The following is a 19,817-nucleotide window of genomic DNA, read 5'->3' on the forward strand; positions in this document are numbered from 1 at the left end:
GACATTTGCATCCCTATTATCATCCCTTTGTTAATGGAAAGTTTTAAAACTGAAAAGGTTCACATATACTGTATCTGGACATTCATTATGTGTGGGAAAAAAATTAATATGGAAAACAACCTAACCGGGAGATTGTTTAACAAATCCTAGATTAGGCCTAACTTTGAACCAGAGGTCCAGGATCCAATTTATTTTCAAGTGGTAATTATTACCTCTGTCTTAACAGATGCAATGTGTTGGCGGTAAATTGCTCTTCAAAAAGGCCTTTTCAGTGAAGTCACAATTGTAACATTATGGAAGTTAATTTGGATAAAGCGTCTGCTAAATACTGGTAACCATGAATTACTGTGTGTCCGGCAATCCTATTCTTAATCATCTTGAACATCTGCATGTACACATCCCTCACTTATATCAGAATTGTAACAGTTTTATGATAGTAGGTCTAATTGTAACAGTGCTATGACAGTCTGTCTGTCTGTGTGGCCCGGGGCCAGAGGTAGATTAGTTTACACTCTGACTCATCTGGTTCTTACAGGTTCCATGGACAGCCCTCGCTTTACTTATTAAAGGGATGGATCACTTTCCTTTCTTTCGTTTAACAGCAAACAGGGTGACTGTCTAACTGCCATGATTTGTGGGTAACTCAAACTAGCATTACCATTACGGCATAATGGATCGGTTGCTTTGTTGCGAGTAGCTACATTTTGCTATCGCATTTGTGGTTTTGCTTTGGCATATTTTCAAGGGCATTGAATAATAAAGTGTGTTCCGTGGAAAGACCAAAAGGGTTATTTCTAAGATGTCCATGTTAGGAGTAATGCTGTATACAGGCCTCTGTGTGCTAACAGAAACGAGGCAGACTTTGGCATGCTAACCCTCCTGAAACACATTCACTTTAGGAAAAAAAACACTGTGAAAGACTTGAAGCTGGGTTGTCTTTGAGCCAAAACAGAGTCACTGTAGAGAGTCCAGTGTGTTGTGTTTGAGCCAGAATGGAGCCAGCATGCTCTCATTGACAAAATTAATGCAAATGGAGTATACTGCCACCTGCACCATGATGGTTACAGTTCACTTGAGTGAAGGTTTGTGGTCTTCTTTACTCCTGTTAAGTGCTATAAAACGTCAACACAGGCATTCTATTAAAGGAATAGTATATTTGTTTCCTTACATTGAAAGAGCTTTATGTACAAGAACTGACTGCAATCCACACTTTGGTATTTTTAAACTAGCCATTGCCAACATACGTATTGGTAATATAAGCATTTTTAGATTTAATAACAATGTAGCATGTTTAGGCTTATGAAATTAAACAACAACAAAAACATTTTGATAGTGACTTTTTTTCTCTATATAATTTTAAAAACCATTCTTGGCCCATTTGAGTGTATTCTCTTATATTATTCCTTCAGCAGTGGGGTCCATTTACATAGAAAGACCTCACTTTGCTTAAGTGTAAAACACTCATCTCTGTCTCTTCCTCTCTCACTTTCTCTCTCTTTCTCTTTCACTCTCTCCCTCACCTGAACCTAGAGAGACAGTATCCCTTACCTTACCTGACGCTTCCCCTTCGTCACCATGTGGGGAGAGAAAATATGAAACGGTAAAAGGTGCTAACTCCCATTTTGTTGACGCTGCTATCTGTGTAAATTAATCCCAGGCAATCACTTATCGGCGTCGCTGACAGACAGCAGCCGTGTCGCTGGGGTTAACGAGAGAAGAGCTGTCACACAGCTCAGTGTCCTGTACAGGAACAGAACAGGCGATGGACGAGACGGTTTACCGTACTGACACCTCAGAGAGGACAGGGGAAACGACCTTCTCCATCAAAGAACAGCTTGCTTGGAAGGCGCGTGGAATGCTTAAATCTCATTATTGGTCATTGTTAGAGAGTTAGAAAGTAGTTCAATATTTTCAAATATTAAATTATTAAAATATTTACATCCATTATAATTTCTACATACTTTCTGGTTTTAGTCAACAAGCAATAATTGAATTCAGTTTTTAAATGTTATTTAAATTACATTTTATATTCAATATTTATATATTCAGTTTCAATATTGTAGATACTGCATTCATTGTTTGTGTATCAAGTTTATAAACCATAATTTCAGTCAGGAAAGGCAAAGGAGAACAGATGGAATCAAATCAAGTTCAATTTATGAATTCAATGATTCAATTATTTCATTACAAATCCAATAATATTAAATTCAAATTCAATATCCTAACACAAATTCAAAATTTGCTCCATAAGTGGGCCGCATTTGGCCACATAAGACTATTAAAACACAGTCAGGGTCTCACAGATCTAAACAAGGAGACGCAAACAGCTGAGCAGCAGCCACAATCCCAACAGTTTGCCCTCTGCAGCTCTGTCAGAGTGGCCATCGGGTTCTTGGTCATCCCCTGAACAAGGCCCTGGCCGGGCGGCCAGCTCTATGAAGAGTCTTGGTGGTTCCAAACTTCTTCCATCTAAGAATGATGGAGGCCACTGTGTTCTTGGGAACCTTCAATGCTGTAGAAATGTGCCTCTGTGCCTCAACACAATCCTGTCTCGGAGCTCTACGGACTATTCCTTCAACCTCATGGCTTGTTTTTTTCTCTGACATGCACTGTCAACTGTGGGACCTTATATAGACGTGTGTGCCTTTCCAAACCATGTCCAGTCAATTGAATTTACCAAAGGTAAATTGTTTAATTTGTATCAAGTTGTAGAAACATCTCAAGGATGTGCAATGGAAACAGGATGGACTTGAGCTCAATTTCTAGTCTCATAGCAAAGGGTCTGAATACTTGTATAAATACTTGTATAAGTATTTCTGTTTTTTATTTTTAATACATTTGCACAAAAAAAACTGTTTTCCCCACCTTTAAGGAATACCTAGGATAGGATAAGTAATCCTTCTCACCCCCCTTTTAAGATTCAGATGCACTATTGTAAAGTGACTATTCTACTGGATGTCATAAGGTGAATGCACCAATTTGTAAGTCGCTCTGGATAAGAGCGTCTGCTAAATGACTTAAATGTAAATGTAAATGTTTTCCCTTTGTCATTATGGAATTTTGTGTTCAGATTGAGGATTTAATTATTATTTTTTTAAATTTTATAAATAGATTATTTATACAAGTATTCAAGACTAAATTTGTAAAAAGAGTCAAAAAGTCAAGGGATCTGAATACTTTCAGAATGCATTGTAAGTCTATTATGGGATTTATGGGAGTGATAAATAATCTCTACACCTCTGTTACCCTAATGAGTCTATCGATTGACTGTTCTTATAAACGGGTTTCATCTGCAGTGTTGCCTGATGGTGGTCCAGAGGGAGAACCTAAAGGCATTGATCTCAATATGGATTGGAAACCCAGAGTGAGTGCACCACTTAGTAGTGCCTTCACCCAATCAGAATCACAATGTAAACACATTTGAACTGCCACAGATGAGTCTGGGTCCCGACCAGAAAAGGCCTCAATAACGGACAATGCAATGCAGTGCAGTAAGCACTTGTGGAGATCTGAAATAATTTGACAGATAGAAGCAATATGGTGAAAGTCCTACCAAGCCTATCAGTTATTAATACACTTAGTGTACAAAACATTAAGAACACCTGCTCTATCCATGACAGACTGACTAGGTGAATCCAGGTGAAAGCTATGATCCATTATTGATGTCATTTGTTAAATCCACTTCAATCAGTGTAGATGAAGTGGAGGAGACAGGTTAAAGAATACTTTTTAAGGCTTGAGACAATTGAGACATGGATTGTGTATGTGTGCCATTCAGAGGGTGAATGGGCAAGACAAAAGTTGTGCCAGGCACACTGGTTTGTGTCAAGAACTGAAATGTTGCTGGGTGCGCAACTCAATATTAGGCCAGTGTTCCAAATGTTATATCTATTCAGTCCTCTCAGATCTACATGAAGTGTAGTGGTGCAGCGGTTTAAGGCACTGCATCACAGTGCTAGAGGCGTCACTACAGACCCTGGTTTGATTCCAGGCTGTATCTCAACCGTCCGTGATTGGGAGTCCCACAGGGCGGTGCACAATTGTCCCAGTGTCGTCCGGGTTAGAGTTTGGCCAGGGTAGGCCTTCATTGTAAATAATAATTTGTTCTAAACTGACTTGCCTAGTTAAATAAAAGATACCATTTTTAAAAAAAAGGTTTACCAGTGAGGGGTTGTTTATGGACCAGGCCTCAGAGTGTGAGTTTATAGGCAGCTAGCTGTCTGTCGATAAGGTTTATTTTCTGGTATGGTGTGTTAGCGGTGTCCTATGAGTGCCTGTATGAAAATAAGTATGTGTTTGTGTGGCTCCCTCCTCTATTTGTGTGTATGATGTCCATAATAGCACAGCCTAAGGGTCACAAGGAGTGTTTATGTATTTTGTAAGTCTGTTGATTAGTATTACTAATCAATTAGTGCTGCTGCTCCAGTTTCAACTGTTCTGCCTGCGGCTATGGAACCCTGACCTGTTCACCGGACGTGCTACCTGTCCCAGACCTATTATTTGACCATGCTGGTCATTTATGAACATTTGAACATCTTGGTCATGTTCTGTTATAATCTCCACCCGGCACAGCCAGAAGAGGACTGGCCACCCCTCATAGCCTGGTTCCTCTCTAGGTTTCTTCCTAGGTTTTGGCCTTTCTAGGGAGTTTTTCCTAGCCAACGTGCTTCAACACCTGCATTGTTTGCTGTTTGGGGTTTTAGGCTGGGTTTCTGTACAGCACTTTGAGATATCAGCTGATGTACGAAGGGCTATATAAATACATTTCATTTGATTTGATACTACAGCATCTCTCTTTGCTGTGCTCTGTCACCTGTTCAGTATTCCTGTCCAGGTGAGAACAGTCGGTGGGTTATTTTTGGTTCGGGCCCCTTGGCCCCACTGCCCGGTGTAAGGTGGCCCTCAGTCTGAGGCCATGGTAACCATAGCAGGCCTTGGAAAGTGAAATGTGATGCGGTGCATGGTGGTCGGGGCCACATTTCTCAATCACAACCTAATAATGAGCTTGCCAAGGCACAGGAGGCATCAATGATGCAACACTGCGGTGTCTGTTACCGTGGGCAACGCACACCTGCCAGCACGCTTCCATTTCCATCACTCACTCTCACTCAATCACTTACCCCCCCCTCCACAAACACACACACACAAGCTCATGCTCTACACATTCTTTCAAGTCCATAGATGACCCATCCCCATTTTTTTCACCCACACATGCATGTATGATCCATGCACGCACAACCTTGCATGCATTGACCTACACAAACATACACTCAAGCATGCATGCACATTTTTTATGTAATAAGTGTGTGTGTGTTCCCTAGATCCGGTGTTCCCAAACGTTCTGCTTCCTGACCCACCAATTGCAAAAGGGTTGAGTGGTGAAAAAATATACCCAGACCAGACAAAAGTAAAAAATAATTATAAAATCATCCTCTTTAAAATATTTAACTCTTATGTAGATTTGACTATGAGCTCTTGTGACAAATTCTAATTAACTGAATTGTAACAATGCACAAAAAAGTCTCACCTGGAGCCCTGCTGTGGCCCACAAGTGGGTCCTGACCCACAGTTTGGGAACCACTGCCCTAGATGACATACATGGGGTTTTAAAGTTCTTACCTATTAACAGTTCAAATTAGCATTAGCCTAAAGCATAGGTCTTGTTTGTGATAGCACTGAAAATGTACCCCGTATTTAGTAGTGCAGATAAATATTAATGTATTTGTAGCTAGTTACAGAAGTTATCATCAAAAACCATTAATATGTCTGCCTCCATTCTGTTTTTCAAAGTTATCATGGCAGCATACTTGACCTGCTAATAGACAGATTCTTTCCATTGTAAGGACCCTTTTTTCATTATGCATGTTTATTGGGGACCAGTCACAGCCAGGCTTGTGCCTGTCATAACTAATTGAACAAGTAATGACCTTAAGTTCTCAATGAATAAGACATGGTGCCACACACACCACCCTAGGGTTACCTGTGCAGGGGGGTGACAGGTGACCCTATAGGTGGCCTCACGCTGTGACATAAACCCCCCATGGCCAGTGGGCAGCTCCACTCCAGGGTAAGGATGGGTTTAAGTCAGATAGGGTGTTTAGTGTTACCCCACCTGCATCTCATCTCCACCTTCAAAGGTGCTCTGGTAGGACTTTACATTAAGGTTCTGTTTGAGGGGGGTGGTTTTCCCTTTTAAAATAACTTTCGATATTTAATTATTAGTTCATGATTTATAAACATATTAAAGCTATATTTAACTGTCTATAACCTACATGCAAAACCTTCCCTTAAATGGTACCTACATGTAGTCTTACCGCTGCACCACCTTTAGTACTATACAGGCCTCACATCTTTCTGTGTTTGAATGTTCTTTCATGTTTCTGTCATTGTAACTCTTTGACTCCTGCAGTGATCTTATATCAGTGTCTTTATACCTTCTCTCTGTTTGTTTGTTTGCACCTCTACTCTCTCTCCCCCCCTCCTCTCTCCCCCTCTCTCTTGTTTCTGTCTCCTCTCCTCTCGATTAGATCGCTGCTGACTGATAGCACTCTGCATTTGTCTAGACTGGCATTTGATACCGCCAGAGTGAGGTAACATGCATATTCACTCACACACTCATTAGTCCTTGTTCTTTTCATTTTGACGATATTTGTCTATATTTCCTTACCTTGAGAATGGTCTGTGTGCCAGAAGAGACTTCAATCCACGCTTTGGGTTTTGTTTACTAAGCTCCAGTGCCCAACCACTAGCATTGGCATCGATGACTGTAAAACAATGGTACGTTTCTAGAGAACTCGGGTTTGAAGTAACTAAGGTAATGTTTGACAATGTAGAGCATGCTAACTCGGGTCCCTTAACTTCCATTGTGTATTAGTCCTAGCTGCTAATATTAACCGTTGGTGACTGTAGCTAAATAAACAAATATGAAACATCCCCAATCCTTAATCCCCCTCCCACCCCTACCTACCAAGGCGCATACAAAAAACAGCACAAGAAACAGATAAACAGTTCAAAACAAACAAACAAACAATAGCAATAAATATTATACTAATACTTATGAAATGGTCATTATAGCAGCATTGCTGACATTCAGAATGTTAAAATAACTACTTTAAAGTAGGTAGGTTAGGAACCATTTTATTTTTATTTTTGTGTGAACTATCCCTTTAATTCATCTCAGAAATACCCAAATGGCATTCAGTTATGTGGGGAGTGGCACAGTTGAATGTATTGTAGACCTTATTAATATACCCTAGTGAACAATTTAGAGAGCCACATCCTCAACCTCTGTTGTTCTTTTGGTCTCTCTCTCTCTCTCTCTCTCTCTCTCTCTCTCTCTCTCTCTCTCTCTCTCTCTCTCTCTCTCTCTCTCTCTCTCTCTCTCTCTCTCTCTCTCTCTCTCTCTCTCTCTCTCTCTCTCTCTCTCTCTCAATGTCCTCTCAGGAGAGTGTTCCTACCCAGCTGCTCCTCCGGTGACCCCAGGCACCACCTAACTCAGGGATAGCATGGGACCCCACCCTGTGTATCCCCCACTCCCATCCTTCCTACTCCTCCTCTCCATCCTCCTCCTCCTGCCCCACCCGGCCACCTCTTCCTTCCATTCCAAGCCTCAGGTGGTGGAGCGGGCATCTGTATCAGGCACCCCAGCTACCCCATCTGGTAACACCACAGGGGGCAAGCGGGCGTGCACAGACAAGGTGATGTGTAGACCTGGCATTGTGCTGCCTGTGTGGCTACCACTCAGCCCTCCACTGGCGGAGCAGACGGGGAGGGCGATAGTCTACTTTACCTGCCTCATGTACATGTTCCTGGGTGTGTCCATCATCGCCGACCGCTTCATGGCCTCCATCGAGGTCATCACCTCCCAGGTGACCAGTGACCACTTCTCTCTTTGTTTTGTCCTTCAGTCATTCTCATGCTGTGGTGATTCTGAAAACTTTCCCCAAAGTTCCCAGGTTTTTCAGAAATTTAGCAGGAATGATTCTGGGATTTCTCAGACCGGGATTTCTGAAAAACCTGTGAACTTGGTGAAAGTTCTGGAACTTTTGAAATACTGTCCTCTAGCATCAGCTCATAGGCAATATCACTGAATTGTTGTATTGGTAAAACACTAGCTGCATGTTCCCCTAACTGTGATGCGTGTCCTTGTCTTTGTAGGAGAAAGAGGTGACTATCACCAAACCCAACGGGGAGACGTCAGTGACCACTGTGCGGATCTGGAACGAGACTGTGTCTAACCTCACGCTCATGGCCCTGGGCTCCTCTGCACCAGAGATCCTTCTCTCTGTCATCGAGGTATGCTGGTGACCCCACAAAATCTTCATCACTACACACCACCCCAGAGTATATACAACACACTACCCCAGTGTCCCCACTCCCCATAAACCCCAAACCCATCAGGTTAGGGCTGGGTAGGTCGTATCTTTCATCACTAACTAGGGTACGGGCAGGGCTCAGGTATCACAAATTGATCACTAACATTTTGAAGCTGAGCCATTTGCGCTTGCTCCCCTGCGTGGTACAGTCATATCTGAGTAAGATCATAACAGGATGTCAGAAGTGCTTCAACCTGCACGCAGGGAGCGAGTGACAGACAGAGAGGAGCGGCTAATGCATTTACTAATGGAGGAAGTTATTTCTGATCTTGCGTTTCGGGTAGTGCCTTCAATTTCGCAGAAGCAATCGGCCTGGGTAGGGTAGGGCCTGAACGTTGCGAGTATGGGTAGAGCTCGGGCTTAAAATTCATGCCAGTGCAGGGCTCTACACAATAACCCTGAGTGTCCCCACAATCCCTTTGTACTACATGCTACACCTGACGGCCCCTTGATTTGCTTGAATTAGACTGGGTTCCCCATTGACAGATACCTTAATGGAGGTAGAGTAACCCTAGCTTATTTTGTTATTCAACTTGATTTCTTTGCTGTCTTGTTGGCAGGTGTGTGGTCACAACTTTGACGCGGGTGAGCTTGGACCGGGCACCATCGTGGGCAGCGCTGCCTTCAACATGTTTGTGATCATCGGAGTGTGTGTGTGGGTCATCCCCGACGGGGAGTCGCGAAAGATCAAACATCTGAGAGTGTTCTTCATCACAGCCTTCTGGAGCATCTTCGCATACATCTGGCTCTACCTCATCCTGGCTGTTATCTCCCCGGGAGTAGTAGAGGTCTGTATTATTTGCGTGTGTGTGTCTGTGTGTTTGTGTGTCAGCGGGGGTTTATAGACAGATTTTGTATGCATTTGTGTGTTTTTATATTAGATAGAAATGTTGTGTGTTAATTCTGCAGGTGTGGGAGGCTCTGGTCACTCTGCTCTACTTCCCAGTGTGTGTGATCTTGGCTTGGATCGCCGACCGCCGCCTGCTCTTCTACAAGTACATGCACAAGCGTTACCGTGCCGACAAGCGGCATGGCATTGTTGTGGAAACGGAAGGTGACCTGGCGCCCAAGGGGATCGATGTAATCATGGACGCTAAGTTCTCGGATAGCAATTCCACTGCTGGAAACTCCTCCAGTGTCTGCACAGTCTCTGTTCAGACAGGCAAGGAGCTGGACCAGAACAGAGATGAGGTAGGCTGAGCCAGGAGATCAGCAAAGAGAATAGTCAGGACGAGTCAGAAGAGTTTAGCATTATAGGAGAGTGGAGTGGGCAGGGAGATGGTATTGGTCCTTTACGTGTCTTGGCCCTGGTGCTGTTCCTTTTTAAAAAACATTGTGTTAACGTTGTATTTCAAACATTGTGTTAACATTGTGTTTATATTGCGGTATCATTTTGTTATCCTTGTTTAAGCTTGGTATTAACATTTAGTTAATATTGTGTTTACGTTGTGACCTAACCTAGGTGGTACGCATCCTGAAGGACCTGAAGCAGAAGCACCCGGACAAAGACCTGGAGCAGCTTATCGAGATGGCCAACTACTCAGCTCTGGTGCAGCAGAGGAAGAGCCGCGCCTTTTACCGCATCCAAGCCACACGCATGATGATCGGTGCCGGCAATGTGCTCAAGAAGCATGCCGCTGAGCACACGCGACGCAAAGCCGCCGCAACGGAGTGCGGCGCCCTGGAGAAAGAGGACAGGGCCACGTGCACCCACCTGTCCTTTGAGCGTGCCCAGTACCAGTGCACAGAGAACTGTGGTACCCTGAGCCTAGCAGTGATCTGTGAGGGTGGCATGGGGCAGCACACCTTCTATGTGGACTACCACACGGAGAATGGCTCGGCAAATGCCGGGGCGGACTATGAGTTTAGCGAGGGGACGCTGGTGTTCAAACCAGGGGAGAGTCGGAAGGAGATTAAGGTTAGATGGAGAGGAGAGAGAAGGAAGGAGAGGGGAAAAGAGGGTGGGAAATTATGAGAGGAGGGAGGAGAATAGTCGCTGTTTACTGTAGTTTTGAGTAATACTTCGATCAACCAAACAATCAATCAACTAACTCATTGACTAGTATTTGTTTACTAGTCAATTTACTAGTTTACTAGTACAGTACTTGTGAGCAACTTGTCATGGCCTGCACCTCCAAAGAGCGAAAAAAGGCGACAGTGGCAAGGGAAAACTTGCTCTTGGATGGATTAGAGATTAGTTTAAATCATTTCAGATGAGATTAGATTAAAGGCACAATGCAGCTGTTTTTACTTCAATATCAAATCATTTCTGGGTAACAATTAAGTACCTTACTGTGATTGTTCTCCATCAAAATGCTCTAAAAGGAACAAAAATAACTTCTTAATTAACAGGAGCAATTTCTCAAGGAAGAATTTTGCTAGGACTGTCTGGGAGTGGTCTGAGTGGGGAGGGGAAAACTAGCTGTTATTGGCAGAAAGGTTTTGCCAATAACAGCTTATTGGAGTGATGTCAACAGGCAGGCCAAAACTCCATCCCACCAAAGCAACATGAAATTTCCAACAGCTCTCACACTAAAAAGTGCATTATCATCATGTTCTCAATTTCACAATATTATTCCTACATGGAAATATATATAAAACCCAGGAAAGTCAAATTTTTGACTGCACTGGGCATTTAAATAAGATTGTCTCAATGCATACAGTAATTCCACACTCAACTTTTTGTGTGTCCCCTGTCCTTTTCAGGTGGGCATCTTGGACGACGACGTCTTCGAGGAAGACGAGCACTTCTTTGTGCGGCTGCAGAATCTCCGTCTGGATGAGGGCGGCAACGAGGTTTCACTGGGAACGCCGCCCAAGGGCCGGCTGGTGGAGCCGTTAGTTACCATGGTTACCATCCTGGACGACGACCACGCCGGCATCTTCACGTTCGGCGAGCGCGTGCTGCGAGTGAGCGAGAGCTCCGGTACGATGGTGGTGACGGTGGTGCGGAACTCTGGCTCGCGGGGCACCGTGATGTTGCCCTACCGCACTGAGGATGGCAGCGCCCGTGCCGGCGTGGACTACGAGGAGACCAAAGGCGAGCTTGAGTTCTCCAACGAACAGACCAGGTGAGGCCTGCTCTATGCCAACCCTAAAGTAGGGGGACGGTACCCAGCCAGAAAAACTGTTTGAAATGGCGTCATTACAACCTAATTACAACCTGTTGGTTGTAAACCGGTTGTAATGATATAATTTCATTTGGTTGTAAACTAGTTGTAATCTGGTTGTAATTACATAATTTCAACCAGATGTCAATGCTAGGTCATCAACAGCATATAGCCTGGTACATGAGGTTAGACCAGGGAAGGGTTACTCTGGATTTTGCTAGCCACAGTATACTGATTGCTGCTCTTTCCTTTTAACTGGTGTCTGATTACACCTGGAAAACCAGCTGTATGCACTTACTTACACAAACAAATCAATGACACTGAGGCTCCAAAACAAGATTGCCTAATGCCTACTCTCTCTGCTAAGGAATCAGATGGAAGGTTTGTTAGCAGCAGTGCTGTACAGATGAGAGTACAGAGTACAGATGAGGGTTGAGGTCTAGAGGGAACTGTCATACAGTTCAGTGTAAATGCATCGTTGTATGTTGGTAAATGTGTTTTTCCATCAGTTTGTGTCCACATTTGTGTATGTACAGTATGTGTCCACATATACTGAATGTTATACGTATCCCTCCCATTAAGCAAATGGGATCAAAATGATATTCATGTACAGTATGTGTGTGTCTGTGTAGGTGTCCACATGTACTATGTTATATTGATGGAAATGTATCCTAAGGCTACAGTAACTGGGGTGATGGGGATTATTATGGGTTGTCACTGTGTCAGTCAGTGACTCCCATGTGGGGCAGCGTCCATTAGTTTATGATTGACAGCCTCTTGCTAATGTTAGCGGACAGATCCTTTCCCTATTAAACGTTCAGACGATATAAGCTGTGGTTGCACGTTGGACTAATTGTGCACTTACAGGTAGTACTCATACTGTAATGTGATGTCATTTCAGGTCATATATTGTAGTTATTACTGTAATGGTGCACTAACACCTCGATCACACCTACAGTGGGACAAAAAATTATTTAGTCAGCCACCATTTGTGCAAGTTCTCCCACTTAAAAAGATGAGAGAGGCCTGTCATTTTCATCATAGGTACACTTCAACTATGACAGACAAAATGAGAAAAAAAAATCCAGAAAATCACATTGTAGGATTTTTATTGAATTTATTTGCAAATTATGGTGGAAAATAAGTATTTGGTCAATAACAAAAGTGTATCTCAATACTTTGTTATATACCCTTTGTTGGCAATGACAGAGGTCAAACGTTTTCTGTAAGTCTTCACAAGGTTTTCACACACTGTTGCTGGTATTTTGGCCCATTCCTCCATGCAGATCTCCTCTAGAGTAGTGATGTTTTGGGGCTGTTGCTGGGAAAAACGGACTTTCAACTCCCTCCAAAGATTTTCTATGCGGTTGAGATCTGGAGACTGGCTAGGACACTCCAGGACCTTGAAATGCAACTCAGCATTCTTTGTCCTCCAAACACAATGAGTTGAGTTTTTACCAAAAAGTTATATTTTGGTTTCATCTGACCATATGACATTCTCCCAATCTTCTTCTGGATCATCCAAATGCTCTCTAGCAAACTTCAGACAGGCCTGGACATGTACTGGCTTAAGCAGGGGGACACGTCTGGCACTGCAGGATTTGAGTCCCTGGCGGCGTAGTGTGTTACTGATGGTAGGCTTTGTTGCTTTGGTCCCAGCTTTCTGCAGGTCATTCACTAGGTCCCCCTGTGTGGTTCTGGGATTTTTGCTCACCGTTCTTGTGATCATTTTGACCCCACGGGGTGAAATCTTGCGTGGAGCCCCAGATCGAGGGAGATTATCAGTGGTCTTGTATGTCTTCCATTTCCTAATAATTGCTCCCACAGTTGATTTCTTCAAACCAAGCTGCTTACCTATTGCAGATTCAGTCTTCCCAGCCTGGTGCAGGTCTACAATTTTGTTTCTGGTGTCCTTTGACAGCTCTTTGGTCTTGGCCATAGTGGAGTTTGGAGTGTGACTGTTTGAGGTTGTGGACAGGTATCTTTTATACTGATAACAAGTTCAAACAGGTGCCATGAATACAGGTAACGAGTGGAGGACAGAGGAGCCTCTTAAAGAAGAAGTTACAGGTATGTGAGAGCCAGAAATCTTGCTTGTTTGTAGGTCACCAAATACGTATTTTCCACCATAATTTGCAAATAAATTCATTAAAAATCCTACAATGTGATTTGTCTGTCATAGTTGAAGTGTACCTATGATGAAAACTACAGGCCTCTCTCATCTTTTTAAGTGGGAAAACTTGCATAATTGGTGGCTGACTAAATACTTTTTTGCCCCACTGTACATCGTCAATGCGCAAAATGGTACGCAGCATCATCTGGATATGTGTGCAACAAAAGTTCAACATTCACCGTCTGCTACCTTTTCTGTCAAGCCGTCTATGCATACATTTTGATATATACGTTCGATAAATCCAAATGAATATACTTCTGGTGTACCAAAACGCAATGATGCTGTCGGTGTGATCAAGGAGTAAGTGGTAAGTGCATTTACATTTAAGTCATTTAGCAGATGCTCTTATCCAGAGCGACTTACAAATTGGTGCATTCACCTTATGACATCCAGTGGAACAGCCACTTTACAATAGTGCATCTAAATCTTTTAAGGGGGGAGAAGGATTACTTTATCCTATCCTAAAATGTAAAAGTGGTAAGTGGTTTAATGTTCTGTTTATCTGTTGTTTAGTTCATGTTTGTATTTCTGTGTGTGTACAGTACCGTGTGTGTTTGAGTGTTGTGTATGTGATGCACTGTGAATTATTTAGCCTCCACTATGTGTTAAATTCTTTATTGCACCTCAGCTACTGATGTGATTTAAATGACAGGGTGTTTGTTAATGTTTCAGAGGGTAGGAAAGTATTGTTTGCTTGCATCATGGGACGGTTGCGAGACCATTCCATCATGGTTGACAACTCCAGGTGTTCAAAGAACCTTGGCGTCATCCTGGACAACACCCTGTCACTCTACGCAAACATCAAAGCAGTAACTCACTCCTGCAGGTTCATGCTCTACAACATCCGTAGAGAACCAGCCTACCTCACACAGGAAGTAGCACAGGTTCTAATTCCGGTCATCTCCCATCTGGACTACTGCAACTCTCTGTTGGCTGGGTTCCCCGCTTTTGCAATCAAACCCTTAAAACTTGTCCAGAACGCTGCAACCCGCCTTGTGCTCAACATTCCCATGCTCTCCCATGTCAATCCGCTGCTTTGCACATTCCACTGGTTCCGGTCGAAGCCTGCGTCCACTACATGGTGCTTTCCTATGGAGCAGCAGAAATTAAACCCTTGCATTTCGTGAAGTAACAGTCACACTTATTGAGAAACAATTGAAGAGTTTCATTCCAAAACGCTATATATCAATTTTCAGAATTGTTTGAAAATGTGCTTTTATTTTTTAAAGAAATTATGAAAGAGATTGGTGTTTTTTTTAACCGTCTAATCATGGCATAGGGTTGTTCAATGACAGACATGTATTTGTTTAAAATCTGTTACTTGATGGTTTCATTTCAGAGACAAATAATCATGTTTTTTGAATGCTATATATCCATGTCACTCTGAGAAATAAGTAGTACTGCTGGGTTTTACACAGTTAACTGTTACAAATAACTACATTTTAAATAAAGAACTGTACAAATGACACATTTGTGACAAAAATAAATAAATAATAATTCAATACAGTTATGAGATCTGTATGTAAAACATTTACATTTGACATTTTTGTCAGATGCTCTTATCCAGAGAGACATAGTTAGTGCGTTCATCAACAACAAATCACAGTCAAATGTACAGGATAGGAACTATTCCAGCTAAACAATGGATATACTGTCTAGTGTTTTGCAAAAGAACACATCTAAACTCTACATATAAAAACATGTGTCACGTACGTGTGGAGAGACGGACCAAGACGCAGTGGATGTTGAGTTCCACATATTTATTATAAAGTGAAACTTAGTTTATAGATTTTTTTTTTTTTTGGTTTTGCTAACTTCGAAACGTGACTATGTGGTGCACATGCACAAAACACAAACTAATATTCCACAAACACATGTGGGAAAAATGTTACCAAAATATGATCCTCAGTTAGAGACAATGATTACCAGCTGCCTCTAATTGGGAATCATACAAATAACCAACATAGAAAAATAAACTAGAACACCATATAGAAATCATAAACTAGAATACCCCCAGTCACGCCCTGACCTACTACACCATAGAGAAACAAGGGCTCTCTATGGTCAGGGCATGACAACATGAGGGTACCCATACACATGAAGTTACCCATAAGCAATCATTTCTGATGAAAAAGCAAGTGAAAATGTGTGGATACAGTGTTTTATAAGTACAGTACTCTTCAGTTGTACTTGCTATTACTGAGATGTGGTTGTCTCACCTAGCTATCTTAAGATGAATGTACTAGCTGTGTGTGTGCGTGTGTGTGTGTGTGTGTGTGTGTGTGTGTGTGTGTGTGTGTGTGTGTGTGTGTGTGTGTGTGTGTGTGTGTGTGTGTGTGTGTGTGTGTGTGTGTGTGTGTGTTATTAAAAAAATATTTATCTTAACATGTTTTCCTTTTATCCTCATCAAATGTGTTTAAAACGTCTACAAATATAACAATGTGTATTGATGACAACCGTCTTCTCTCTCTCCCTGTGTGAGTGTGGGTGTATATGTATGTATGTGTGTGTGTGGGTGGGTGCATGCTTGCATGTCTCTCCACAGTCAGACTCTACAGGTACGCATTGTAAATGTGGAGGAATATGAGAAGCAGGAAAACTTCTTCATTGTGCTGGATGAGCCCAAATGGCTAAAGCGAGGAATCTCAGGTCAGTGGGGTGTGTTGTGTGTGAAGGTTAGTGTTAGTTAATAAAAAATCTCAAAAGGTTTGTTCAACCTACTATCCACTGTTACACACAGCGAAAATTGCCATTTGGCACATATTGTGAGAAACCTTTTCCCACTACACTTGCAGTATCTCTAGAAGAGTTTTATAAGATAAGATAATATAAGATTAAAGGGATACTTCGGGATTTACAGTATTTACTTCCCCAGAATCAGATGAACTGTCTCTGCAGTCAATTTTCAGGAATTTACAGGTAACTTCCAGTGCCGACAGAGATGGCCGCCTCGCTTCGCGTTGCTAGGAAACTATGCAGTATTTTGTTTTTTTACGTGTTATTTCTTACATTGGTATCCCAGGTAATCTTAGGTTTTATTACATACAGTCGGGAGGCACTACTTGATATAAGAGCAACGTGAACTCACCATCATTACAACCACTTTCCACTCCCCAGCAATAGGGAGTGAGCCAAGATTAGAGTCTCCCAGTGTCCATGAGAACAAGTACAAACTTCAACCCCCAACGTCCAGGGGCTGAGCACGCTCTACCACTATAGGACAGTTTAGTTGGCGCAATATAAGACAGTCTCGTTTTCCAATTGTTTGTTTTAGTAGTGTGAATTGTTCCTGATCACACCGAGGTGAAGAGCTGAATAATTTAAGGAATGAAGCCGTGCCTCATGCTTATCACCTGTGGAAGGCGGGACTTCCAGCGAGGCGCGGATTTCATGGGCCTTATTACGTGTGATTGTATATCCTTCATTCAAAGTTGTGAGAGTGCAACTCCCCCATAGTATGTTGTAGCAAAGTTGACTGACTGAAAGGGAACTCAATGTGCCAAGGAGGAGGTGGTGTGGGAATCAGAAAAAAAGGAACAGAATAGATTCAAATTGGATTGAGGAATGGAGGATGTTTATTTGAAAGGAGGGAATTAAAGAAGAGCTGAACTTAAAAAACAACTTAGCTGATTGAAAACGGCCTATATATCATCGGTATTAGTCGTAAAAAATTGTAGGAGTTGCAAAATGGACTACGGGTAGTGGTAGAACTTTGGTCATTACGTAATATTTTCCATAACCAATCTTCCAAAATGTAGGGAATCTAGGGTACACAACAGCTTTCCCACAACAGCTTTCCTTTTTTGGGGTTTAGATTTCAATCCTGCCCACGTGCTCATGGTTGGCAGTGCCAAAATAATCAGTGATTCGGAGCTCAGCAGCAAGCGACCCGATCTCACTGCAGACTCAACCTAAAGTACAGCTGCATGCTATCCAATCGTAGCAGTAGAAACAAACCTATAGCCCGCCCTTTTCTTTATTGACACCAATTGAGGCATTAGCTGGACTAAAAACGTTCTCATTTACAACTGCGAACTGGCCAATATAAAGCAAAGCAGTGCAACAAAAAATAACACAGAATTACACATAAACAAAAGTACAGTCAATAACACAATAGAAACGTCTATATACAGTGTGTGCAAATGGCGTAAGGAGGTAAGGCAATAAATAGGCCATAGCAGCGAAGTAATTACAATTTAGAAAATGAAGACTGGAGTGATAGATGTGCAGATGATGATGCAAGTAGACATCATGGTGTGCAAGAGAGCAAAAAAAAAGTCAATAAAAACAACATGGGGATGAGGAAGGTAGTTGGATGGACTATTTACAGATGGGCTGTGTCCAGCTGCAGCGATCGGTAAGCTGCTCAGATAGCTGATGCTTAAAGTTAGTGAGTAAGATATAAGTCTACAACTTCAGTTATTTTTGTAATTTTTTTCCATCATTGGCAGCAGAGAACTGGAAGGAAAGGCGGCCAAAGTAGGTGTTGGCTTTGGGGTTGACCAGTGAGATACAGTGCCGTGCGAAAGTATTCGGCCCCCTTGAAATTTGCGACCTTTTGCCACATTTCAGGCTTCAAACATAAAGATATAAAACTGTATTTGTTTGTGAAGAATCAACAACAAGTGGGACACAATCATGAAGTGGAACGACATTTCAAAAACTGAAAAATTGGGCGTGCAAAATTATTCAGCCCCTTTACTTTCAGTGCAGCAAACTCTCTCCAGAAGTTCAGTGAGGATCTCTGAATGATCCAATGTTGACCTAAATGACTAATGGTGATAAATACAATCCACCTGTGTGTAATCAAGTCTCCGTATAAATGCACCTGCACTGTGATAGTCTCAGAGGTCCGTTAAAAGCGCAGAGAGCATCATGAAGAACAAGGAACACACCAGGCAGGTCCGAGATACTGTTGTGAAGAAGTTTAAAGCCGGATTTGGATACAAAAAGATTTTCCAAGCTTTAAACATCCCAAGGAGCACTGTGCAAGTGATAATATTGAAATGGAAGGAGTATCAGACCACTGCAAATCTACCAAGACCTGGCTGCCCCTCTAAACTTTCAGCTCATACAAGGAGAAGACTGATCAGAGATGCAGCCAAGAGGCCCATGATCACTCTGGATGAACTGCAGAGATCTACAGCTGAGGTGGGAGACTCTGTCCATCGGACAACAATCAGTCGTATATTGCACAAATCTGGCCTTTATGGAAGAGTGGCAAGAAGAAAGCCATTTCTTAAAGATATCCATAAAAAGTGTTGTTTAAAGTTTGCCACAAGCCATCTGGGAGACACACCAAACATGTGGAAGAAGGTGCTCTGGTCAGATGAAACCAAAATTGAACTTTTTGGCAACAATGCAAAATGTTATGTTTGGCGTAAAAGCAACACAGCTCATCACCCTGAACACACCATCCCCACTGTCAAACATGGTGGTGGCAGCATCATGATTTGGGCCTGCTTTTCTTCAGCAGGGACGGGGAAGATGGTTAAAATTGATGGGAAGATGGATGGAGCCAAATACAGGACCATTCTGGAAGAAATCCTGATGGAGTCTGCAAAAGACCTGAGACTGGGACCGAGATTTGTCTTCCAACAAGACAATGATCCAAAACATAAAGCAAAATCTACAATGGAATGGTTCAAAAATAAACATATCCAGGTGTTAGAATGGCCAAGTCAAAGTCCAGACCTGAATCCAATCGAGAATCTGTGGAAAGAACTGAAAACTGCTGTTCACAAATGCTCTCCATCCAACATCACTGAGCTCGAGCTGTTTTTCAAGGAGGAATGGGAAAAAATTTGAGTCTCTCGATGTGCAAAACTGATAGAGACATACCCCAAGCGACTTACAGCTGTAATCGCAGAAAAAGGTGGAACTACAAAGTATTAACTTAAGGGGGCTGAATCATTTTGCACGCCCAATTTTTCAGTTTTTGATTTGTTAAAAAAGTTTGAAATATCCAATAAATGTTGTGTGGAAGGACCACCAGAGGGCAGGCTGGGCTCATGGATAGTAGCCCAACAAGGCATGGGAGACAAGGTAACCAGAGGCAATTAAGCACAGCTGACGGTATTAATGACATACTCTCCTTCCCCTATAAGAGAGAGGATGGAACCAGCAGAGAGGGGGGGAAAAAAACTATCTCTGGAAGAT

At 42.5% G+C, this 19,817-nt stretch overlaps 1 protein-coding gene across 8 annotated transcripts in view; it reads left to right on the forward strand.

The window, feature by feature from the left end:
- slc8a2a (solute carrier family 8 member 2a) overlaps positions 1-19,817 on the forward strand; it is a 61,766-nt gene that overhangs the window by 26,924 nt on the left and 15,025 nt on the right. For 4 of the 8 annotated variants that reach the window (XM_052529761.1, XM_052529760.1, XM_052529756.1 and 1 more), the window contains 8 exons: positions 6,528-6,590; positions 7,444-7,868; positions 8,158-8,295; positions 8,936-9,163; positions 9,285-9,566; positions 9,838-10,293; positions 11,082-11,446; positions 16,204-16,307. In XM_052529761.1, coding sequence (XP_052385721.1) covers positions 7,506-7,868; positions 8,158-8,295; positions 8,936-9,163; positions 9,285-9,566; positions 9,838-10,293; positions 11,082-11,446; positions 16,204-16,307 — 1,936 coding nt within the window. In that variant the 5' untranslated portion in view covers positions 6,528-6,590; positions 7,444-7,505. Of the gene's footprint in view, positions 1-6,527; positions 6,591-6,673; positions 6,778-7,443; positions 7,869-8,157; positions 8,296-8,935; positions 9,164-9,284; positions 9,567-9,837; positions 10,294-11,081; positions 11,447-16,203; positions 16,308-19,817 lie in introns of all 8 variants that reach the window. The other 4 variants (XM_052529762.1, XM_052529759.1, XM_052529758.1 and 1 more) reach the window with 3 other exon arrangements.

This window comes from Oncorhynchus keta, chromosome 11 (genome assembly GCF_023373465.1).
Source record: "Oncorhynchus keta strain PuntledgeMale-10-30-2019 chromosome 11, Oket_V2, whole genome shotgun sequence".
In the NCBI taxonomy this organism is placed as follows: Eukaryota; Metazoa; Chordata; class Actinopteri; order Salmoniformes; family Salmonidae; genus Oncorhynchus; species Oncorhynchus keta.